The sequence below is a fragment of the Trachypithecus francoisi genome, unplaced genomic scaffold (assembly GCF_009764315.1).
Source record: "Trachypithecus francoisi isolate TF-2019V2 unplaced genomic scaffold, Tfra_2.0 Lachesis_group4, whole genome shotgun sequence".
Taxonomy (NCBI): Eukaryota; Metazoa; Chordata; class Mammalia; order Primates; family Cercopithecidae; genus Trachypithecus; species Trachypithecus francoisi.
Window position 1 is genome coordinate 30,885,592 of NW_022681469.1, and position 25,749 is coordinate 30,911,340.

At 44.0% G+C, this 25,749-nt stretch overlaps 2 protein-coding genes across 10 annotated transcripts in view; one reads left to right on the plus strand and one right to left on the minus strand.

Annotated features, from left to right (window-relative positions):
* SND1 (staphylococcal nuclease and tudor domain containing 1) overlaps positions 1-25,749 on the minus strand; it is a 452,156-nt gene that overhangs the window by 87,363 nt on the left and 339,044 nt on the right. Inside the window, exon 16 of the mRNA XM_033195134.1 lies at positions 17,279-17,388. Coding sequence (XP_033051025.1) covers positions 17,279-17,388 — 110 coding nt within the window. The remainder of the gene's footprint in view (positions 1-17,278; positions 17,389-25,749) is intronic.
* The window catches only part of LRRC4 (leucine rich repeat containing 4), a 90,720-nt gene that overhangs the window by 23,379 nt on the left and 41,592 nt on the right, over positions 1-25,749 (plus strand). Inside the window, exons 3-5 of one of the 9 annotated variants that reach the window (XR_004433351.1) lie at positions 793-1,535; positions 5,703-5,849; positions 8,337-8,371. The exons of 3 other annotated variants lie outside the window; for them this stretch is intronic. Coding sequence is in view for 2 of the 6 variants with exons in the window: in XM_033195137.1 (XP_033051028.1) it covers positions 793-887 (95 nt within the window). In the remaining 4 variants the exon portion in view is untranslated. Of the gene's footprint in view, positions 1-792; positions 4,384-5,702; positions 7,835-8,336; positions 11,414-25,749 lie in introns of those variants that run through there. 5 more of the 9 variants (XR_004433348.1, XR_004433350.1, XR_004433347.1 and 2 more) reach the window with 5 other exon arrangements.

Consider the following 25,749-nt stretch of genomic DNA (forward strand, 5'->3'; position numbering starts at 1 on the left):
GAAAGCGATGGAAAATTCCAGGTCTGTCAGACACCTGTACTCCTCCTCCTCTGGCACGAGTTCTCAATCTGTGTGCGGTTATCTCTGCAACCCTGTCTAGGAGGAGTTTCCTTACAGAAGGCCAAGGCCCTGGATGATTTCTCTGACGTAGGCTCCCATCCTTTTCTCACTGAAATAATACAATTTAAAGAGAATGCACCTGCTTACCTCTTCTGTCTGCCTCCATCACATCACCTACTCCCTTTTATATGTCACTGTCATATTCTCAAATTATTACTTGTACTTCAGGTGGATGATGAGGCTGTTGTTGTCTGTGAGGCACTGTGGGGATAAAGGTAAGAGCAATACAGTAGGAATGTGGAGACTTTAGCTCCACCATGAATTTACCATGTGAAAGTGCACATCAAGTGATAAACTTCTTTATGCCTCAGTTTTCTCAATTACTGTGAAATGTTTGATTGGACTATATATAACCTCTAGATCCCTTCTATCTATGAAAGGCTATAATTCAGTATTACGAAGGCTGTATGCTCAAGTCCTTGGAAACTGAATGGGTCATACTCACTTCTATTTATAATTTGGTTTTTATCTTTGCACTCAGTGCTCTTTGGAGAAATGTAGATTTCCATTCCTAAATTTTTCTAACCAACAAAGGAAAAGCTCTATTTTACTTTGTTTGACAAAGAAATGTCTATAACTAGATTGAGTTTCCATATTATATTTGCTTTGCCTTCTTCCATCTTTGCCTAAAAAGGGAGTTTCTAAAAAACCAGAAATGCTTTCTGTACTCAGGCATAGCAGGAATGAGGCTGCCTTGGCTGAAGGAAGAAGATGGTGCATATCTGGAGCCCCAGTGGAGCAGGACTATTTGCCATCTGCCGCACTAGTTGCCTCGTCTCCATATCAGGCCTTGTCTGTAGTTTGCTGCAAATATTAGGAGCCGAGCCACTTCCCACCCATGGCAAGCCTTGAACCCTTTTGAACCCTTTGTATTCTGGCTGCCGAGAAGATCTGAAAGCAGGGAGCCACTTTTCAGCTTAGGGAAAAACATGTGCATTAAATGGAATTAGATTCTTCTTTTCCCTCCCTCTCGCCACTCCCAGCCATTTTTAAAGCTTTATACTAAAAAGGAGGAAGATCTGTCTGACAAAGCTGAGGAAGATGATGGAATTGCCAGGCCAGAATGGTTTATTAATGATCCATGGGAAAAAAACAATCGTCCTGCTGGCAGCTTCACATGTAATTAACCAGCTTCACAGAGAGCTGGCTGCCTTCTCCAGGCCTGGCATCCGCAGACCGCAGAGCTACCTGACACAGCAACACTGGGTTTCTAGTGAAATCTCCCTACTGGGAGAGGGGCATCCAAAATAGTGACCTCAACCCACTCGGCGCTCAGGAAACAAGACCGAGATGGCAGTGCTCCTCTGGAGAAGGCTGGCTATGTGCTCGGGCTGACACAAAGACTGCGACCTCCATGCTGGCAACAACCAGCCCTGGGAACTGCCACTCCCACTGCTCAGCATTAACTCACTCAGGTAAGTGGCTGAGCAGGGTTCTCTTCCAGGTAGCCCTCCAAATGCTGCCTCTCTGCCAAAAGTCTACATAGGCAGGAGTTTCTGGGAATTGGTTCACTTTATGCCACAGCAGCAAACTTCAGCACTGATGGGAGTTGAGAGGGCCTGGTGACCACACTGGGTGTGGGGGACAATAGTTGCTTCTGTGTAAGAACCAACAACCTTCAAAATATGGTACATAAAGGAGAAGCAGTAGCTGGGTTAACCAAGCTTTGGCTTTGTAGTCAGTGCCAACTTCCCTCTTAAGAGTCCTGGGATTCAAAGAACCCTGGTCCTCCCACCAGGTCAGTGAACTAATACGTATTTGCTATTCGCAATGCACAGGTTTTAAAATGTGCATGTAAATGTGTGGCAGCTAAATGTCCTATTTGGGAGGTAGGGGGAGGATCCTGCATTACCTTTCCCCAAGTGAGAGGCAAGAGACTGTTCCCAGTGAGGCTGATCAAAACACACATGCACACCCAAACACACAAAGGAGGATCCACCATTGCCTTTCCCAAGTGAAAGTCAAGAGACCGTTCCCAGTGAGGGTGATCAGTACACACACACACACACACACACACACACACACACACACAAACACACACACCCCCTTCCCATGACTGTTTCTCTAGGGCAGAAAAAGAAGCTGAGAAGAACTGTCTCCACTCTACATCACTGGTGGATACAGAACCCTCTAAGAACAAGAACCCTTCCTTCACCCACAGCCCTGTTAAGGCCGGACCCTGGGCACTTCACATACCCCCAGGGTGAGCTGAAGTTACTACCTGAAGGCTTATGAAGGGAATGACACACCTTTGCACCTTTGGCAAAAGCAGAGCCAGTTCACAGGGGTCATGGACTTTTCACTTACCACACTCAATTTACATTCTGTGGAAAAAAATAATAAAGGAAGGCTGTGTCCTTTAGAAAAAGGTCAGGGGCTAGGGGTGGGGACTTGGGAAGTGCTGGGGGAGACTGCAACTCCGTCAGCTGATGTCGTATTGCCTCTGCTAGAGAGCCCAGCACAGGTGGGGAGCTCCTCAAATAAAGAAAGCCTTGGAGTTGGAGACCAGGCTCCACAGCAGTTTTCCTGTTCAGTACCTACAGTCTCCTTCTTCACCCAGCTTTGATTACAGGAGTCAAACACAGTGGTTCTCTCATTCCTATCAAAGCAGCTTGGAAAAAGAAGTAATCCCAACTGTAAATCAGCAACATAACAGGCATTGGGAGAGGTCACCGGTGGCTTGGTAGGAAATGGATAGCTCATGACAAATGAATTGGTACTGCCTGCCATTTTTTCTTGCCATCACTTGAATCAATAAGGGAAAAGGTGAATTGCTATTGATCTCTTCAACACCTTTCAACAATACTGTACAAATTACAGAAACACAAGGGGGCGGGTAAAAGAATGAAAGAGGAAGGACAGATGAAAGACTGTCTGGGTGGTGTAAGGCTGCTGTATTTCCCTGGAGGCAGTCTTCCAGTCACTGGGTGTTAGGCATGCATGGGTGCACATGTGAGTGTGGCATGAAGAGCCCTTTCTCACACCTGGAAGGGCTGAAGGGCTGGCCATGGAGGGCAGTCTCAGGGGCCTCTCTGCACCTCACTTGCTGGCAGTGCTCCAGCAGGGCTACAGGGCAGGTGGAGTCATATGACTTCTCTTGACATGAGGCTGGATTATTGAGAACTGCTGTGAATCCCAAGGCCTCATGAATTTTTGAAGTTGTCATACATTAGTGGTGCTGGGATAGGCTATCTCAACAACTGACTATAATTCTGGACAGGAAAGCAAGAATCAAAAGCTTCAAGGGCAGTCTCTAGCTATACCTTACTAACCTCACTCCCTGGCTGACATGCCAAAAAAATATAGACAGACAGTAAATAAGGCAAAACTATCTTGCTTCGTACTTGAAAATAACAAAGATCATGGCATCTAGGGCGCAGGCCTGTCCTTTGAAACACTCTGGGCAAAAGACATGGCATGAATATCAGAGGCCTGGGTCAAAATGTTAGAGGTCTGGCTGTAAACCTAGGGTGAAAGGGACACTGACCACACAGGCAAGACAACAAATTCTATGTAAATACGGCCTTATGCAGACAACCAGGAAACAAGACACAGGTTATGATGGCTGGGGATAATAACCCGTAACACAAAGACGAACATCTGATGTCTGATTTTCTTCTTCAGCTCAGGAATAGTGCAACCAGAGCAGCAAAGACTGAGGAAACCCCTAAGTCCTCTGGGACAGATGCTCTTTAGGATATGCTGCTGATCAGAAGCCAAAGTCAGTATTCTACTCATGTCCAGAAAAAGGCAATGCAAAAGATTTCATGGCATGGAGAAAAGAAAATATTGGCCAAAGTTTAGTCCATTTGTGAACATCATGGTCAGATCTCAGGGTCTCAGACCAACAGTTCTCCTATTCCACCAACTGGGCATAATTATTCAGTTGCTGGTGACAGAAAAAAACATTCTGATCACAGGTCCCTCTTCAGGTCACACAGCACTCTCAGTGCATCATCTGGGGTCTGGGTCTCCTTAGAAACCTTCCCACCACACCTGAGTATTCACCTTTTAGCATTCTCAAGGCAAAAGAGGGCTTAGTTCCCTCACTTTGCAGCTGGGGAAACCAAGGCAGGCAGTCACTGACGTGTGAAAACAATGAGAGCCCTTCACAATGCTCCTGGCACCCTTGCTTTTCTTCAGAAACTGACTCAGGGTATAATTGTATCATTCTGAAATCAGTTGATATCACAGTCAGCCAGTCTACCCATCTTCCTCCCACAAATACCTCAAGGGCCAAAACATAGGGCAAAAAAAAAAAAAGTAAGTTAAAAAGCTGCTGATGTGTTTAGAGTGGAAATGCTGAGATTAGGAGGAGGAAGTGGTTAAGTGTACCCTGGGTGTTTGGAAATGGCCACGTCTGCAGCCCTGGAAGCTGATGAAGAAGGAGCTCTAGCCCTCTATGCCAGGCAGGCCATGAGACCGGCCCCTCGCTCCAGAGGTAGGGAGCTTGGCTGTGAAAGGGCATGACGGTAAGATACAACTATTTAGCAAACACCAGGCCCCTCCTATAAGGAATTTTCAAATTCCGAAACTGACCCTATTCTAAAATTACCAAGTGGCAGGTGGCCAGGCCAAAAATCCATATCCAATCAGTGCTAATGGACTGTTTGTTACATTTCCTCATATATGGCTGCAGCACTGCTATGAAAACCCTGGGTCAGTGGTTTGAGATTTATTTAACTGGAGAGGTAACGGCACCCCAGCACTGCAAGCACTATAGAGATGCGTGAAGTGAAATGGCACATGCAGGCTGCTGGTGGAGAATGGAGGGACCTGTTGGTCTTATTTGCATGACCTTCCACCTCTAGCTGTACACCCAATGCCAAATCCTTTTCTGGTAACCATTAAAAATAATTCGACAGCATCAAGAGAAGGGAAAGGGGAGAAGAGGAAGGCATTATGTTAAGCTGAAAAGGAAAACAGTACAGTGAAGCAGTTTCCAGTTTGTTCTTTCATTCCCGGTTCAAGAGGTACCTGTTCTTGCTACAGTGACCCTTCCAAACGCTTCTTCTTAGAGTCCTTTTCAGTCTTGTTTAACACCTAAATCTTTTTCATTTTTCCTTTTTTTTTTGGAGAGTCTTGGCTCTGTTGCCCAGGCTGGAGTGGAATGGCACGATCTCAGCTCACTGCAACCTCCGCCACCTGGGTTCAAGCGATTCTCGGCCTCAGCCTCCTGAGTAGCTGGGACTACAGTGGTGTGCCATCACACCAGGCTAACTTTTATATTTTCATTAGAGACATGGTTTTGCCATGTTGGCCAGGCTGGTCTTGAAATCCTGACCTCAAATGATCCCCCTGCCTTGGCCTCCAAAGTGTTGGAATTACAGGCGTGAGCCACTCTGCCCAGCCTGTGTTACCACCTAGATCTTTCTTTAGCGCTTCTGCTGGCACTGTGCTATGTATCTTCCAACTCTTCAACTTAATGCAGGTCAAGGACAAATCTATGGCAATCCTGGGTTGTCGTGGTCATGGCAGGAAAGTATGGAGACACAAAGGAGCACTGCTATTCTGTCAGAGGATAAGGAAGCCTGTGATGGCCAGGATCTAGATAGTTCATACCCGTATCCCTCATTTTCAAGTTGCAGTGACAATGTGAGAGAAGACCTGCATCAACAGAGAAAAAGCAGAGAGCCCTCACTGTTGGCAGATTAGTTTCCAAATACCTGCATGGCAAGTGGAGAACATGGCAAAGATGCTCAAACCATTATTCCTTAGACATCCATGAGGTATGTGTGGAGTCCTGGTGTCACCCCTCCCTTGGTGATCACCTTATCAGTCCATAGCCACGTCTAGAAAAGGCATCTTGCATAGGTTAGGACTTGCTGGCATTACCTCCAGACCTTTGGTTTTCTACTGAACGTAATACTGCCTAATGTGTGGGACCATAAGGAATCAGAGACAGAGACCTTATGTTATTTTACTTCACGGAATAAAAGAATGGCTGATGCCCTGAGGGTACTTAAAAGAAATACTCCTTTGCAAACTTAGACCAAGGATGGAAAATAGGTTTCCATTAAGTGCCAAATCCTCTCAACTGGTAGTAGTAGCAAGGATCCCTGTTTTGAGAAGGATCTGAGCCCTGAGCCAAAGCAGCACGGTGACTGACTGGCAGTATCTGCCATGGGTGGACAACCCGAATAGGGGTAGCATATGCCTATGTGCCATCACTGGCTTAGACAGGCTGGGGGAGTGAAGAGCACTGGGAGGATTGTTCTTTGTTGATTCTAATCTGAATGCTGCTCACAACACACATACCTAGATCCAGCCTAGAACTCTACTAGGCTGTGCATAGGTTTTGTGCATACTGAAGTTCAAATCCTAAATTTCAGTTAAGCCCTGAGAGAATTTCTTTTTTTTTCTTTCTTTCTTTTTGAGACAGAGTTTCGCTCTTGTTGCCCAGACTGGAGTGCAGTGGCGTGATCTTGGCTCACCACAACCTCTGCCTCCTGGGTGCAAGCGATTCTCCTGCCTCAGCCTCCCAAGTAGCTGGGATTACAGGCATGCGCCACCACACCCAGCTAATTCTGTATTTTTAGTAGAGACGGGGTTTCTCCATGTTGGTCAGGTTGGTCTCAAACTCCCGATCTCAGGTGATTCGCCCACCTTGGCCTCCCAAAGTGCTGGGATTACAGGCATGAGCCACTGTACCTGGCTGAGAGAATTTCTATTAATAATAAAAATGATGCTGCAAGCTACCATTCACTGAGTGTTTAATATCTTGGGTCATGAGGAACAGTTTACATGTACACTTAATTTTCACAATAACCCTAGTGAGAAGGCACCCTCCTTACATAGGTGAGGCAATTAGGTTTAGCAGGATGGCTGCATTGCACAATGCTAGGGGTAGCCTTCATATTAAATTCTAATAGGCACTGAGATTGCCCTCAGTTTAGAGAGGCTAAGGAATGTGTCCATGGTCAGACAGCAAATGGTGAAGATGGAATGAGAACCTAGGTTTGACTTTTCACATGCTAACAGAGTTTACGTTAAGAAGGAAAAGACGCCCTTAAATGTCCTGAAGGAGAGTCTTTCTCACTATGTGAAACATGTTGTTTTGACCAGGTTAGGGTATCTCTGTTCTTAATTCTCAAGCTTGCTCATAATCTTATTTCATGCACCACAGCATTTCATAACAGACCATTGGTCACTTTCATTTTCAAAATCCATTTAAGTGTAGCTGACCAGAAACCGTCACGGGTGGAGTAGCAAGTGGGAAGTTCATCAATAAAGCCAGGTTTGGAATACGGAGGTTCTCTTCAAGTCCTTGGCAACAGACACAGGGAGTGGGCATGCTAATGGCAAGAACAGGGCAGGGTGAAGGTCAGCTCATTCACCAGAACAGTCACCCCTGTGTCCTTGGGGGAGTCACATGTGAAACACCACAATGTTACTACTACCTGGAGAACAAATGCAGTCTACAGTCTGCTTGTGCTTTGCTGGCGGCTCAGGTAGCCTTGCTATTATATATTAAGAGCTGTGTTCTAAAAAGATATGAGTTGAATTATGTAATTCCACAGGGGATATTCAGACAATGGGCATAGCTTGCAATGTTTCGGACAGACAGAACAGGGAGGCCTGAAGCCTAAAGACACTCCAAACATGCCACATTAAAGTTCACTTACCAGGTGCAATGACTCATGCCTGTAATCCCAGCACTTTGGGAGGCTGAGGCAGGCAGATCTCTTGAGCCCAGGAGTCTGAGACCAGCCTAGGCAACATGGCGAAACCCTCTATCTACAGAAAATACAAAACATTAGCTGGGCATGGGGACACGTGCCTGTAGTCCTACCTACTTGAGAGGCTGAGGTGGGAGGGTCACCTGAGCCTGGGAGGTTGAGACTGCAGTGAGCCATGATTGTGCCACTGCATTCTAGCCTGGGCAACAGAGTGAGACCCTGTCTCAAAAAAAAAAAAAAAAAAAAAAAAAAAAGCAAAGCAAGTTCACACTCAAACTCAAGTCTGCATGGGTGTTGGCCAATGCTCTGGTTCAGAAGGTCTTCTGAAAATAAGTAGTGGGCAGGTCTGTGTGAGGTCATCTTTAGTTTGTCAAGAAATTATCTGCTTGTCTGTAGATACTGCCAAATTAGGCTTCCGGAAGGAAATTAATAGACATCACAATAAGGTATTTCACCTGAAAAATAAAAATTCTGAGCTGCCTTTCTTCAGCCCTTTGTTATTAAAAATGTTAGCTTCCATCTCTTTCTTTTTTATAGAACACTCACCAAAGCTCAAGAAGCAGTGACTGTTGAGGATGGTTAAAGAGGTAAGAGAAACCAGAATTGTTACTAGGAGCATCTGCTCTATCTAAATGAAATAAATGGCACCCAGCTCTCCTAGCACAAACCCTACCTCTTGGTGGAGTCCAGCAGTCTCTTTCTCCTGATAACATTTTTCCATTTGTTCTAGGTCATAGGCCCTACATAGCTATAAGAGAGGGAGAACAGGAGACTGAATGTACCTGGCAATAGCTATCTTCCATAGGAATGGCTCATTAAGAATACCATTTCATGTCAGATGAGTGGCAAGGGTTCTGCTTAGCTAGGCTCTGTTTCAAGGACTTTCATGACCTTATGTGATCCAGTTTGTGCATTCTCCAATGGCAATCACTGCCCACTATCCTCATCATCCAGCCTCAATTGAGATGAGGCATAAAGTAAGTACTATGGACCCTTCTAGCAGAAAAAACGCAAGAGGAAATCACATGTGAGGCTTTTACGTCTTTACTCTGGGCTGAGCTGGGTCAGACCTAAAGATGGAGAGGAAAAGTGAAACTGTCAGGTCTAAGGACTGTATTTCTTCCTTTTTTTTTTTTGATAGGAACAACATTAAGAAAAACAAATTGATCTGACGAGAAAACATAAAACTCTCTTAAGGAAGAGTTTACTATAGTAGGGACCCATTCCCTAGGGGAAGGGAAGGGAAGCGTCTGCTGAAAAGGATTTTCTTCCCTGGGCTAGAAGTACATCCTTGAGGCCTTCCTACATGTTCCAAGGAGGCCAAATCTCGTGTGGTCCTAAACTATTCCTCATTCCCCTCCTAATCCCAACAGCCATCCTGGGATAGGAACACTAGCCTCTGGAGAGCACTGAGGCCTATCAAACCTACACCAGTCAGCCCGTATGACATAATTACAGATAATATAGGATCTTGGCCAAGCCAATGAAAATTTAGGCACAGTACCTATTTCAGAAGAATGGATGCAATTCTATGCTTGACTGGCTATGAAAGTTCTAAGGAGAGGAATAGGGAAACAGCTGAGCTGAGCCAGCAGCTTTGCAGAGAGGAATCCCACTGGAGCCAGCACAGCATTGGCACCTATCAGCACATGCTGCTGAGCTCACTTGGGGAAGGCCACCAGTGACTGGAGACTAGGCTCCTTCCAGACATTAAAAGCTGATAGGGGAAGCCCAGCAGTCAGGGGAAGAAAGGCAATGGGGCAGCGTCCCCCATGGTACATTTCTACCTCAACTCTTCTCCTTGTGATGCCACTTTCATTTAGGGGCTGGAATGGGATTTGAGGTCCTGCCCTCTAGGGCTTTTGGAAGTACTTCGCAAAGGGCCAGGAGCCCAGAAGTGAAGGGGCTGTAATAGACAGATAACAACCTGGTATTCAGGAAGAGCTTATAGCCCATCTCCGAACAGGAATTTGTTGACCTGAACTTCCAAATTAACTCCTCGCTCATTTAGCAGTCTAATCCACGAAACAGAAACATACCAGAGAGGGAGAGATTTGCAGACTATGTTTGGAGAGTGAAGGGACATGAATGGTTTCTATTTGAACACTAAACATTTTTCAAAACACTCATCATTATCTCATTACCTTTAAATATACTGGCTGGACAGATAGGGAGACCCAGGCAGGTGAGGGTCCTATAGTAAGTGCACAGTCATGTTTTGGCTATGGACTTTTTCAATAAGAAGTTGATGAATTAGCAGCCATGTGTCCAGCCTCAATACTTCAACAGTTTTCTTCCCACCCTGACAAATGCCGAGCCTGGAGAGCTTTCCTAAAGAACCATAAAGGACAATAAAATAACAGGCCTTCTTCCCATTCTCTAGAATTAGGTCACAGGGAATCAATTAGTTGATTTGACAAATATTTATTTGTTGAGTATCTCTTATATACTAAGCACTGGAGTACAAAGACAAAACATGGTTCCTGTCTGTAAGGAGCTTACAAGCTAGCGGGGAGAGACTTGGGTCATAGATCCCTTGTATACTATTGGTAAGTACACAACAGATGTATGCTGTGGGAACTGATGGAAGGATATCTCATCTAGCCTGGGAGAGCAAGGGAAGGCTTCCAAGAAAAGGTGATGCACCTTCCAGAACAGGCGTGAACAGGTGTGAAAGCAAGCAAGGGGGATGACTGATGTGCTGGGCCGAGAGTGTAAGTCTACCTGAGAGATGGGAGAGACAAAATGTTGGTATATATGGCGAACTGCCAGTATAACAGGTCTATTCTGATAAGGCACAAATTATGAAGTGAGTGGGGGTGGTGAGATATAAAGTTGGAGAGGTTATCAAGAATATATGTAAACTGAGATGAGACTTTATCCCAGAGGCAATGGGAAGTTATATATATATATTTTTAAACAAATGCACCTACACAGTCAGATCTTTTAAGAAAGATTAGATACAGGAATATAGACATACATGAGCAAATGGGAAAAGTAAGGCCCACAAAAATCAAACAGCAGATGAAGCAGGAATCAGACAATCAATAGACACAGGAGCTGTGGCAAGAGCAGAGTAAATATTTAGGGGAGGCATGGGCATAGCCAATCCTTCAAATTCCTCGGCAGTCTTGGAAGCATCCAGGATCAGAATCCATGCCCTATAGAAGACTGACTCTTAGTCAATGTGGGACCTTCAGGGAAATCCTCTACTATTCCTTTAACTAGTTCCAGGTATTCTATGGTTGAAAAATGGTAAAATATGGCTAAAATAATTATTGCCTTCTAAAAGCAAAACTGGCAAGATTTGAAGAGAAAAAGCATTTGATTTGGAATGCAGATATTTGAGTTTTAGTATATGTCTTACCATTAGCTCTGTGAACAGAGGCAAGTTACTGTGCATTTTGGTTTCTTGAACTGTAAAACAGGGTTAGTATTTTTCTTATAGGTTTGCTGTGAGATTAAAATGAAATATTATGCATGAAAACACTTTTAAAATGAGAAAATGCTATATAAAATTAAGGTTTGATCACTATTAAGACAGGAGTTTTTCTTACCTGAGCCTTCTTCAAAGAAAATAGCCCTTAACTAAGAATAAACTGCTTGAAATTAAAGACCACTGGTGGGTGATGAACTGTCAAGCATGTGTGGGGAGGTGAGAAAGGTCTTAGCCCCCCAACAGCCTTTAAAAGCTTGTGGGATGAGAGAGCTACTTAGAAAGCTGACCATAACATGTCCCCTTTTTCCTGGGCAGTGGCTGAGATAATCTAGAATAAGGGGACTTTGTGAAAATAAATGACATTGCCAGACAGCCTGCTTGCTTTTCTAGCAGGTAATTATTAGTGGCTCAGCGAGGGTTCCCAAGGGACATGGCAATCAGGGAGAGTCAGGAGAGTAGGTTGCACTGGATTCACACTCACCAGGTGTCCTTTACTTTCTTGGAATTCCCTGTGGCTTGAACTGTCCTCATCCCTTTGATCCAGAGATATAAGTTTGCTAGTGTTCCCTCTCTTGTGAGTCTCCTCGATAGGGAAGGAGCCTGCGCAGAGAGATGGAATGGGAAGGACTAACAGAGCACATACCACAGTGCTTGTGGGGTGATGTAGGGAAAGGACGGAGGGCACAGGAAGGACACAGATTGAGATAAACTTGAAACTGCTTAGAGCAGTTTATCTATTTCAGACACGATACAGCACACTTGGAGCTACAATGAAAGAAATGAAATAACTTTTTCTTGTATTCTAAGTTTTATTTCCCAGACGTACCCCCCTTCATAAATACACACCGATATTCAAGGCTGAGGCCACATTCCCCTGAAACATAAATACATTTTTTTTCCCAATGGCAACAGTTGCTTATAATGTTTTTCTGTATATATATATTTTTCTTTTTAAAGCAGGGAGTAAGGGAGAGAGAGGAAACCCAGGACTCTGCCCTGGTCACTGCAGCCTGCAGAATGAGCTCCCCGGGGGACATCCTCCCTTTTAATGCCAGCAGGGAGAAGGGAAATAGGTCAAGGCAGCAGCCTGAGTTTTCAGCTGGGGCTGTCCAGCATGAGGACATCATTTTTCAGGCAGCAGCAAAGAACAATTCTTATGTCTCAGAGAGGACAAAGGGGTCATCGAAAAAGGCCTTAGAAATGATCACCAAACCCACATACATTGCCCCTGTCCTCAGAAACTGTACCTCCCACAGCCTGGAACTGTGAAGAGAGTTAAACCATGACACTGATCTCTTTAAATAATACCTTATGGCCCTTTCTCTAAGAGTTCAGGTTTCTCCAACACAGCAGCGAAAACACTGCTGTGCAGGCAGCAACTGGTCAGTGAATATGTGCTGGCTAGCTGCCTTCTGGAAGAAAGTGAGAAGAGATCTGAAATCACTGTTTTATTCAGAACAAGGGCTGCAAAAAGGAAAGGATGGCTTGGGATTGCTAAATCAGTGTTTTAGACAGGAACGGCAAGGCAGAAAAGAATCACATATGCAGGACCATATAAAAACTGGAGTGTGAAAACCTAGGAGTTTACACTTTTAAGCCAGTTATTTACCCATTAGCTAATGCTATCTCTCATCACTACTACTAGGGGATGCTAGTAACAGGCACAACTCCCCAACTGGGAAATCACACCAGAGCTTCCTGTCCTTGACTGTGTGGCAGGGAACTGCCTTAAAGAGTCAGCTGTATGTGGGGCATGGGTCACCAAGTACATGCTATCCAATGGGACATGGCACTCAGCTCATAGTCACAGCTACAGCCAACAGATACAATAATCTTATGCAGTCCAGCCTCAATGGCAGGGGACAGGAGAGCCAACTTAAATTTTCAGGGCTATTACAAGCCATTTAAACCCAATTCAGCATACCATATACAGCAGTAGTCCGCAAACTTTTTGGTAAATGAACAGACAGTAAATATTTTAGGTTTTGCAAGCTATATAGCCTCTGTCATAACTACACAACTCGGCTGTTATAGTGTGAAAGCAGCTATAGACAATATATGAAAGAATTAGCATGGCCAGGCCAGGCGTGGTTGGCTCATGCCTGTTATCCCAGCACTTTGGGAGGCTGAGGTGGGCGGATCACAAGGTCAGGAGTTTGAGACCAGACTGGCCAATATGGTGAAACCCCATCTCTACTAAAAATACAAAAAAAAAAAAAAAAAAAAAATTAGCCAAGCGTGGTGGCGCATTCCTATAATCCTAGCTACTCGGGAGGCTGAGGCAGGAGAATTGCTTGAACCCGGAAGGTGGAGGTTGCAGTAAGCTGAGATCGTGCCCCTGCACTCCAGCCTGGGCGACAGAGCGAGACTCCATCTCAAACAAACAAAACAACAACAACAACAAAACAGGATTAGCATGGCTGTGTTTCAGTGAAACTTTATTGTAAAAACTGGCAGTGGCACAGATTTGCCCACCCATTCTAAATACCAGCAGAGTCAGGCTAGAAAGAAAGACTGAATTTACTGTTTTTTGGTTTTTTTTTTTTTTTTTTTTTTTTGAGTAAAAGTGATCGTCATTTGAGAGTTCCCTGGCTGCTTTGTGCTTCAAGGTCAGAGAAGCAGGTAATGGCACAGTGTCTCATTTACTGTTCTTCCTGCCCTGGGGCTGGCAGCACCACCAGAATGCCCAGACCACTGAGTTGGAATTGTCTTCCCAGATTTCCAACTCAGGTAAAAGAACAAAAGCCAACAGGAACCAATGGCTAAGGAGGAGCAACATGTAAAATGGTGTAAAAGAAGAAATGCAATATAAGGGGGCAGAAGAGAAGTCAAGATAATGGAGCTGAGTGGTGGCCAGAAATGTGAGTAGCTCTGTGCTGACTAGCGTCACTGTAAAACAAATTTAAGGAAAGCAGCATTATGAGGTCTCAAGATAATGGGAGCCACCTGAAAACAGAGATAAAAGACATGTCTAAAGCTTGAGGGCTCCACATGAAGATATGAGATGGAAAGACTATAATTCAGGCAGGAATTCCTGCACGGCCCACCTAAAGCCAGGACGATGCACTTATAAACATGGTGTCATTTTACCAGTGCCAGACACTGTGCATGCCAGCTTCCTGTTCTCTGCCTGGCAGAAGGCTGGCCTGGGGCAGTTACCGTTACACAGCTCCTCTCCCCTCTGTATCTTTCTCAGGTCAGTTTATGGTTTCACATAGGGAAGTCCAACTTGATGACCCGGCCTTTGTTGGATCACAGAAAGGGGCCCAGGAAGTACTTTGAAATCCTAAAATCTGTGGGCTTCATCTTTCCTAGGATAATGCAGATTTATGGTAACCGAGGAAAGCATGCAGGGGACAGAGAAATTCTGGCCAAAGAAAAGATACAAAAAAAATTTAAAACTTTAAAGGGAAAGGATGGGGCAGGGCCAAGGACAATCACATCTTCAAAATACCTGGTTATCAGAACTAAAACTCATGATCAAGGGAACAGGTAAAAGGTGCAAAAAACCAGTTTAACTGCAGCCGTCCTAGCAGTGGCTCAGCTCCAGGAGAGTTTCTGCATTGTCATGCCCTGTGGGCAAGATAGAGGCTGCCTGGAAGGTAAGAGCTGCATGAGGTGGGAGGTCATGGGCCCACACTCAGGCATCCATGCATTGCTCAGGACTTCCACTGAGGGTGGTGGGAAGGACCTCTGCATCTAGGAGTACCAATGTACTGGGACATTCCTCTTCTGCTAGATCTTTGTGGGGTGGGGGGAGTAGGACAAAGAGAAGCATTCCCCAAGACAACTTATGAAATAAAAATGGAGGTACTACATAGGTAGAAGTAAATGAATAAACTTGTAACAAAACACAAACCTCTCCATTCCTACACTGTTCAGAAAACAGTTTTCATACATAATATAAAGGAAATGTTCAGAACAGTAGGCTATGACCGGATCTTTTAGTCAGAATTTTGAATTATTCATAGTTTAGGGAATACTCACATTTTCTCAGTGTAAAGAACTTTCAAAATGGCCAGCCCAAGTAATCATATAAGTAGCTAAGAAAATGCAGAAAGGTTCTTATTGAGACCCTCAACCTAGGGATATGAAAGATTGGGCCACTATAATCAAGAAAGATCAACTCTGGATCTGCAAACTCAATTACATGCCTAGAGCACCAAAGAGTTTCCACAAAGAAAACTGGAGGAAAAAATTTTTTTTTAACAGTCAAGTATTAGCAAATATAAGACAAAGGTGAGGTCGCAATAACCATGGGAGCATAAAAGAGCTTTGGGCCACTCACTCTTTTTAGTGATCAGTATTCTCTTTGACCCCCTTGTACTTCTGGATCTCATCTGTGGGCCAGAAACATGATCAAGAAGGTGGCTGGGAAAAAGACAGTTGAAAAAGAAAGGGAAAGAAACTTTAGGGGACAATGATGTAGGAAGACAAATGATGGTGAGAAGTTTGACTCAGTAAATGATGAGAATGCCACCAACCAATGCCTTGGGCAATCCAATGAAGGAATTTCCTTCCTCCATCCAAAGCACAACAGACAAAAATCTGTTGCTGCATCCTTGGCAATGTCTTTAAGTTATGAGTTTGAACAGACTCACCTGCTTTTACCAACGTAGTTACTTTGCAGTTCATTATCCAAAATTAGAGGGAAATTCTACAATATCTGCCCCATCCACTTAATCCCTGGGCCACTTCAAAAATTGCAATAGGCACTTACAGACAACTGGAGTGTTTGGATTTTTGAAATACTTCTCTTGCACGGGGTTATTTTTAATTGATAAAAATTCAGGCAGCATTGGGTAACTATAAAACGGGAGAGGGGGAAGCACCTTCCAGTCAATATAAGGATTTTTACTTTGCAAGCATCTTCATAAGCATCTTAACAAAAACATCTTCACAAAAAATGAAATGGAGGGCAATGTGAATCTGATGACACAATTAAGCCCTCCAATCCCCCAATCATTGTATGGACAGCCAACAAAGCAGATGTTGTAGCTGATGTTTGGGAAATGGAACTGAGAATTCAGGATTTGTTTGGCCACTCCACTTTCTTCTACAAAATAAGGCAAGCACTAAAGAAATACCCAAGAGGTGGCAACCAACACTTCTCTCAAGGCCAGGATAGTCCAACATAAGCATCTCGGACTGGCGTGTTCTCTTGTTCTCTCACGCATCATGTATTTCTTAGCAATTCAAATCAGCTTGAGAGGCTGAAGCTTATAAACAGGTATTTTTATCACTAAGCATCCTAAAGAAGTCCACGCATCTGCTCTCAAAGATCTACGAAGACTCATTAGAGAGACAGCCTCTAGGACCCTAGAACCTTGTACCTCTGTGAGTATTATGAAAGCTGGAGGGACCCTATAGATGATTGTAAAAGAAATGGGGACAATGGCAGATCCAAAAATCCTAAGGCTGAGCCAAGCACACCTCCCTGCTGCTCCCTTCTTGTGCCCACCTAGCAGGACAAATGGCTGGTATACTCCTGGAAAGAAGATGGATCTGTTGACGAAGGCTTGAGCAAAATTAGCAGGTAGAAGGGCACCACAGCAGCTGAGATCCTAACTCCTGCGAGCAAGAGCCAGCCCAACAGGCAGAAACAGAAATACAATTAAATTAAGTCAGAAAACCTGCTACAGAAAATGCAATTACTCAAAGATACAAATAAATGTTCAAAGAAAATTGGCCCCTGACAGGGTTAGTCAAGCTTCTAAATCCAGCTGGAGGCAGGCAGCTCAGGCTAATTCACCAAGGAGGAAGAATGCAAAGATGTAAGCTCTCTGCATCAGGAGCCTGGCTGGGCTGGCCTGGTGTTCACCACACATCCCAGGCCACCAGTGGAGGGAAGCAATTTGGGGGTGGCTGGCCAATGAAGCAGGGCTCAGGGAAATAAGATATGGGCAGACACAAGAATGGATTATGGATGTGCAAGGCTGAGCAGTGGAAAAAGCAACAGACTGATCTCTGACATGGCAGACCAAGGGAGCCTTATTTTGTCACCCCTCCTCACAGAAGAAGCAACAGGAAGACGTCCTACCTCTCGCTGCAGCACCAGTTCCTTGGTGAAAAGTGTAGCTTCCTCGCTGAAGGGCTCTCCTTCCTGCACCAAGCCTGGGAGGTTTCGGGCTCCTCTGGGGCATTCAATGCCTGCGTCAGGAGAAAAGGAGAATCTGTGATGAAAAGGTGCCCACTAGGCTTGCTGTCCAATAAGGACGGTCCCCTGACACCTCCAGTGAAGCAGGCGTTAAATCTAACTTCCATCCATTCTATCTGAGACGAAGACAGAGGTAATGGGAGAAGTGGAGGAGGGGTTTAGTTCTCTCCAGGTGGAAAAAACCAACACTATCACAGCAGAACCAATGGATAGGGGCTCTCAGCCATGGCATCCGGGAATTATCAAGAGCACATGGGGCAAGGAGCCTTCCAAGTAAGATAAGCAAGAACTCCTCATCCTACACCGTTCCAACTGATGGTTCCACAGTCTTGCAGCTTGAGCCATCTCTTACAGAAATGGCTCCCTCACCTACTGATATCCCAGCCATTCTGCCTCCTAAGTGCCATTCTCACTGACTCCTGGACATTTTCTCCTTGCTGTCTGACTTTTACACCAAATTCAAAAGTGTTAATTCGGTGTCACTTTTCAAATAAGCCACCCCTCTCAACTCTGGGTGTATTTTGCACAATAGTATCATTGGCTTTTCATTCAGAATGAGAGACAGAAAGAAAAGCAAAACACCTCAGAATACTGATGAAATATTAGGTGCCCGGAGCCAAAGAAACCCAGCTTCACATCCCAACTGTATCACTTATTAGCTGTGCGACCTTAGCCAAATTACTCAGAAAGTCTCAGTTTCCCTACTTGCAAAACAGATATTATAATATATCCACTTCTTAAGGTTGCTGTGTGAACCAGGAGAGATTATTTAGAACGATGCCTGCCACATGGAGAGGTTCACTATATCCTATTATTAATATTATCTGTATCGTCATTATCACTCTTAGCAATTGCTGTGCTCAAAACCTCAAAATCCTCTTTGACCCCCACAACCAACCTGTTCCTGAAGACAGAATCCTATCCTTCAAACTTTTTTTTGTATCTAACCACAGGATTCTGTACAAAGTGCTCACTAACCAAGTAAGACTACCTTTTCTTTCTTTGAGTCAACCCGTTAGTTTTGCAAGTATATTTACCACTAACAGTGGTCATCTGTGACAGACCATGAAATATGCTACATTTTGATACCTGAGACTTACAAATATTTCAGAAAAATTCGCACTGTAGCTATAATGACGCTATATAATTACAGACATAATTCCACAAAAAGTGGAACTGGGCTAGAGACATAGGAAAGGAAAATGATGAAGATCTGGGGGAGGATGCATGGAGTATGTGTGTCTCTGAATCACTGTGATCTCTCCTGCTGCAGTAAGGCAGAACTAAGAGGTGCTACCTTTTATTTACAAACAGCCTCAAGGGAATGCACAGGAGATCTGGCATAGGGGCAGGAGAAGCAGGGTGTCTCGGTGATGGCAAACGCCTGCTTGGGGGAGACAAGGTCCCACTGAAGGTACATCTCTATGTATGAATAAAGCTAGGTGCTGCTCATGTTTCTGGCCGGGGCATTGATTCAAGATGACAAAGCTCAGAAGGAAGGGAAGAGGCTATATATTGGGCTTTCCGAAGATGAAGAATGGAGCTTTCTCTCTGAGCCCCAAGGCCTCACAAATGGAATACACCAAATCAAATAAAATGCTAGGCCAGGAGAAAGACTGCCACAGGAGAGCAGCTTGAGGTGACAGTAAGGACCATTCTGCCACCCTTGAAAAGGTAGGACAGATGAAGGCCCCACCCAAGTGTCACATGGCTAGGAAGATCACCAGGGTGCCTCATTCCTGGCACTTCAGTGCTGGCCTGCAAGGGAGGGGTGGAACGTATTTTTGTAAAAGACAGCAATAAACTCATGAGCCAAGGAGCCTGAGATTAACCCTGCAGGGAGAGATGAGGCTAGAGAAAAATGGAATGAAAGATGGCCCATGTTTTTTACATCAATAGCCAAAACACTTTTATTTTTATATCTGCAAACTAAGCAAGAACAAAATCATCAGAGAGAAAAATAAACAATTCCATTGAACAATCTTGCCACACAACCACAGAAAAAGCATTGTTGCAGAAACAGGCATAATGCTAAAACAAGTGTTCAGTTTGTTTGACTCTTAGCAGCCATTTGGGCAGGACAGGACTGGGGCGCTGCTGGGTGGGGCTGCTATGAACTGGTGACTAGAACTGGGATGTAGCTAGGGTACCACACTGGGCAGCAGGAACTAAGGGGTTGAATTTTCACTATGAGGGCACAAAAGATTTCTGAGCTTCACTTATTGAGTATCACTCTACTCCTCTGTCACTCTCTTGGTATTCTGAAATCTCACCAGGTTGGTCAGGCTACAGAGATTGCAGTAGCTCCCCTGAATCCTGGAGACCACCAAGTGATTACATTGAGAAAACATGATGGCTCAGTGGGCCAGGGAGTTAAACAAATCAAGCAGAAATATATTCAAAACATTTTTCATGAGATAGTCCTTTGGGCCTGTGGAAACCAAATCCCAACCACCCTATGTAGACACAAAGGCAAAGAAGGGCGTTTGTTATGTTGCTAGTCCACTTCCCAGCAGTTGAGCTCCAGCGCACAAGAGTAGGAAGCTGAAGTAGGGTGCTTCTGTGCCCTTTTTCAAGTGGAAATAAGTAAACATCCATTCACATCCATTCCCATCAGGCAGAGGCAGAGTCTATTCCCAGACTAAGGTACAAAGTCAGGGCCAGGAGAGCAGGACAGGCTTTATGATATCTGAATGTCTGAGTATCAGAAATTTGCCGAGCCAAGCTACATCTACAGATAGAAGATACTGTAGATGGGCATTTTTCAAACTTTTTATTCTTACTATGACCCACATACATATTTACATATGGGTACAGACACCTGTAGACAACCACTGGAATTAAGAAGCCTTCAACAGACTCCAGAGTTTCAAAACAGTCACATCAGGCAGATTCTGCCAGTGCAATTGTTTAGGCAGGAAGACCATTTCCTGATGTTTCCTTCTCTGCCATCTTGATATTACCTTTTGCAGAACAGTATTTATGTATTTATTTATTTATTTGGGGGGTTATTTTTATTGGAGGCCAGCTTAGCAATTATGTTTCCACAAGACAATGGTTAATCTTGACTATATATGTTATACTCACAGTCTCTCTTCTGTTCACCATTTGATTAAGGAAAAAACCAAGATGGCTATGACACTGAATTGATTTAAAACCTCTAGTGGGACAAATACCCAGTTTGAAAAACACTGGTATTGACTGAGGTGTAAAGACAGAAGGATGGAAGGACGGGGCAGGTCCTGCTGGCTTTCTTGCAGAGTTAAAAAAAGTGCTCCAACTGAGGGTTTATCAAGTTTCTAGACTTGCTTTTGTATACTAAAGGACCAAGGAACAGAGCAAAAAATATGCTGTCCATTGATAGAAAGGAGACCACACAAATGTTAACATTCTGAAGCCAAAAAGTCAGTTATCGTTGCTGCTGAAAGCCAGGTGAAGCCACATGCTGGCAGCGAGCAGAGCTATGCTGTGCCCTCCTCTCCCAAGAGCTCAGGGAGCAAGTTAACCTAATCCATGCTGCACCTTCTCTCAAGCAATGCCTGTGCTGCTGGGCTGGTGATAAAATAAAATGGACGTTAAAAAAAAAGTTAAAGAAAACAGATAAAGAGAAAGAAAGTTGGGTTCTAAGAAAGCAAACCCAAGGCTGCTGATGCTCAGCTGGGAAGGCTGACAGGCGGCAACGGAGTGCTCCCAAGCCACACAGGGCCTTGGACTGTAAATATGAAGTGAGATATCACTGGAGCTGCAGAAGTTCTCCCCAGCCAGTTGAGGAAGTGCCTGGCTGGATTCTGCATGTTACCACTAATAGCTGTCTTTTCTGATAACATACCACTGCAGTGCTGCCTGCTGATAAAGATATATTAACTTAGCTGTGCCTCAAATGCCACAGGTGCAAGTGAAGTGCTAAGCTTACCTCTGATACAAGCCTTTAAGACACAAACTATTTTGTTTTAGTAAACACAAAACAAGACAAAACACTATACCTAAAAGAAAAATTCCCAAAATTCCTGAGCATTTTCCTTCCCTATTATGCGGTGTGCCAGAACAAAGACAGATCCTCCATGGTGGGACTTAACTGACTTCCACAAGGGCAGGTACAGGAGAGGCAGGTAAGACAAATGCCTGCCCCACCTCCTGCTCCATGTGGCTGCTGCTCCTGACCTCTTTCGAACACTATAGGTCCATCTGCCTATAAGCAACAACTCATTATTTTTCGCACCTTTTCTAGACTTTCTGGGATATGAATGGTTGACCATGGCTATCTGAAACAAAACAAAACAAAATAAAATGAAATAAAATCAAGTAAGAAGAGGTTTCTGCCTGACTTTGTATAGTTTAGCTAGCCATCAGCACATCATGATTCTAGATTCTGCTCTGCCACTGATAGAATATTAAACTTATCCAGGCCTCATCTGTTTATAAAATGAAGGATAAGGCCTTGCATTATCTGGACACAAAATCTTACCAGTTTGGTTATGCCGTTTTGAGATTCCTCACCCAAGCCTTGACTTATGGAGTACAAATATCAAACTTAAAATGCTGGGCTATGGAGCAATCATTCTATTAAAAAAATTATACATTTAGAGACATAGGCTAACTAGGTCAATTAACACAAACACTCTGGTCAGTCAGCTTTGGAACAAGAATACACATTCTTGTTAATAACAAGATAATGGGCTCTGTAAGAGATTGTATTGATGGCTATGTGAAACTTATGTACTGCTCTGAGTATTTTACACTCTTTGTCGAGTTTTATGATAACTAAGCCTCAGGACTCAAAATGTGTTCACTTTTTCCTTTATTGGGCAGTGGGAGCTAAGAGAAGTGTGACAAATCGGTCTTGGCTGGAAGTATGTGACAGCTTCCCAATGGCGCTTCTTCCGCCAATAAGAGACCAGGCATTAGTTGAAGGAGACAAAACTCAAGTGGAAACAAAAAACAGTTTGAAGGATTAGTCAACGGTGTCTACTGCATGCCCACTGTGTTCTCACTACTGCATCAGACATCACAGTGGCACAGGAGGCATACAAGACCTGCCTTCTGTCCACAGGGGACACTGAAAAATTCACCAGCTCACCTAGCAGACCTCCACTCTCCATTTAACTAATACTTGCTGATGTCTACTCTGGGCCAGGAAGATGAGGATTGTTGTGGAAGATGAGGATTCAATGATGAAAACACTTTGCGCTCATGAAGTTAACTACCAGCTAGGAAAAGATTATTTTCCTCTACTATTGTAAAAGGTATGTTATTGGTGACTGGATTTGCCATTTGGTCTATATGCTGCAGAATGTTAAGAAAGAGTACACGGCCGGGCGCAGTGGCTCAAGCCTGTAATCCCAGCATTCTGGGAGGCCAAGGCAGGTGGATCACTTGAGGTCAGGAGTTTGAGACCAGCCTGGCCAACATGGTGAAACCCTGCCTCTACTAAAAATATAAAAATTGGCAGGGTGTGGTGGTGCATGCCTGTAGGGCCAGCTACTCAGGAGGCTGAGGCAGGAGAATCGCTTTAATTCCAGAGGTGGAGGTTGCAGTGAGCTGAGACTGCACCACTGCACTCTAGCCTGGGCGAAAGAGCAAGACTCTTTCTCAAAAAAAAAAAAAAAAGAAAGAAATAGTACATGATAGATAATTGGATTATGTTAAGCAGATGCATGTGTGGCTAGGAAGCTATTGTCAGAATGTAGTGGACAAGTCAATCACGGGGCTTAACAGGACACATCTCTCACTAAGGAGACAGCCTTGGGCAGCTATGCTTTTTTAGCACATGACCTCTGTTCTCTCCCCACACCACAAGCTGGGCATGGGAAGTCAGCGCAGAAGGTGGGGAATGGCAGAGAGGGAGGGAGTGGTGCTGTACCAGCTTCAAGGGTAGCAAATGTGCAGTCTTGCCAGCAATAGGAAAAACAGCTCTATTCAAACAGAAATGGCAGATGCCAGGTAAGGCAATAAGAGTCTCTTTCTGGAATTTGAACTGAGCAGTGTTTAAAACAAAAGCCCAGCAGGAGCCAGAGGAGACGAACTGGCGGCATTAACACTGGAGATCTACAGTGAGGTCCCTGCAGACTCAGAATCACCCCAAGTTCCAGGATCTGTGAAACCTGACCCTACCTAGGCTCCTATTAGATTTTCATGGATACTCCTCTGCTCTCTCCCCTCACTGACACTATAAGCCAATCTGTGAGGATCTAGTGCTATCAACCAAACTAAAACAAAAACAAGAACAGTGCATCTTAGGGCAGGCACTGTGTCATATTCAGATTTTAATCTTTTCAGCACCCAATATACTATGTAGCACACAGTGGCACTGGAGAACCTCAATAAATGTTGAATGCATATTCGTGAAAAATAGTTCTGAAAAATGTAAACACACAGAGAAAGAGATGGTTGATGAACTGTCAGGGTGCAGACCTGAGATGAGGTATAGTCTGAGGCACCTGGAGAACAGAGGTGTTTTATGCAAATACCAGGAAAGCGGCCAACAGAATCCATTAACTACATACATCCCACCTTCCCATGGTTATATAACACTTCAAAAATTAAAAAAAATATAGCATACCTACACCCTTTTACCCCACTTGTCTTTAAATTGGCACATTTGGAGAACGTGGTTTAACTACAGAGTTGAAGTGGTCAACACTGACCAGCTATGTCAGAGAGACCTGAGCTGGAGCACAGCAGAAATGTTTAGCTTCTGACACACCAAAGGAGGAAAACAATTCTCACTCATGACCTATGTTCAGTTCTAGGAAAGTTATGTGGCCACACGGAAATGCAGAAAACTGGAGCACACTTAAAGAGAGCAGGGGAAATTGACTCAGGGGCATGGAGACCTGCCTCTAAAGGGAAGACAAAAGGTGCTAAATTTGTACAGCTTGGCTAAGTGGTGACTAAGAGGGTGACACGATAACAATCTGCAAATATTTGAAAGGTGTAAACACAAGAAAGGAGGGAGGATGCCTAGCCTGAAAACAGGGGATGTAATTATTAGGGGAAGAAAATCTGGACACCATATCGGAAAAACTTAGTGTGGGGATGACTACTGGGATATAAATAAGTTTCCCAATGGAAGGGAAAATGTTATTCAGTCTTAAAGCTGAAAGATGGTCACTGAGTGCAGTCCTCTGCTTACAGTGAGAAGCCCAGGCCAGTGAATTGTGATTTTATTTTGTATATTTAGACAAATTAGTAATATTCAATATTATTTAATATTGAATATTCAATATCTGCTTTAAATAATGGTCCCTGAAATTTCAACACAATTTTTGTTGATCAAATGATGGGGGAGACAAAATGGCAGTTTTGATGGAAATTTCACAACAAAACAGGGTTTATCTACCTAGCCACATACCTAGCTAGCAGATAAAGGGGGGCTCAGTGCAGATGTGGGGGGCGGACAGTGGGGAAAGGAACAGGAGCATCTCATCTAGTTTTCATCTTCCTTCCTAGTCTTTAAGACCCCAGGCAGGAATGCTGTAAAAGTTTTCCAGATAGGAAACTATGGACACCTCTCCTTTCTATAGACTGCACTTGGTCCCCTGGAGTCAATGTCATGGACAAGACACAGAAGGAACACCAAAACAAGCTTCTTGTCCCACTGACTGCACTCCTATACCTCTGCCTGAGTACCTGCTGCTGGAGCTACTCGATTTATAATCCACAGGCTCCCAGCAGATTTTTACCCCTAGACTCAATTAATTCCATTTCTATACTTTCCCATACCACCTTTCTCCCCACCAAAAAAAAAAAAAAAAAAATTATAAAAAGCCCCACTACACATAGACTGTAGATACTTAAACTCCATATAAAGGCTGAGAAAAGCAACACTTTTAAGTCTGTCCAGGACGATTTCAAAAATTCTTCAGCACTAACAATATATAGATAGGTATTCCCTCCTTAAGTATCAAGAAAAAAATCAAGAACTTTTAACCATCAACATGAAAGGTAGAGTCAGACAGACCATCTGCCTAATTTTAAGGAACGTAGTTATCACTTAAATAACATACAAAGCCAAATCAGTTCATGCCATTGCTTCTCAGACCTGTAATAGCTCATACACCAAAAACTTGTACTTCTTGCTCATAAGCTTTAAAGTAGAAATAATTTGAAGGGCTCAGGTTGCAAACGCTGTCAATGAATCAGTTCACTATTGAAAACCGCACATCATCTCACTTGGGGCGTATATTTCCATGTTCCTAAAATGGCCCGAAGAAAAAGGGAAATGGCAGACCAGTTGGTTCCTAAGAGTTCGTTCCTCATGAGGCTACAGTTTGTACTAAAAGGTTTAGAAGTAAAACAAGGATTTTGCATTTTCTCAAATTCTTTATTCTCTCCCTTGTTCTCTAAACCCCTAC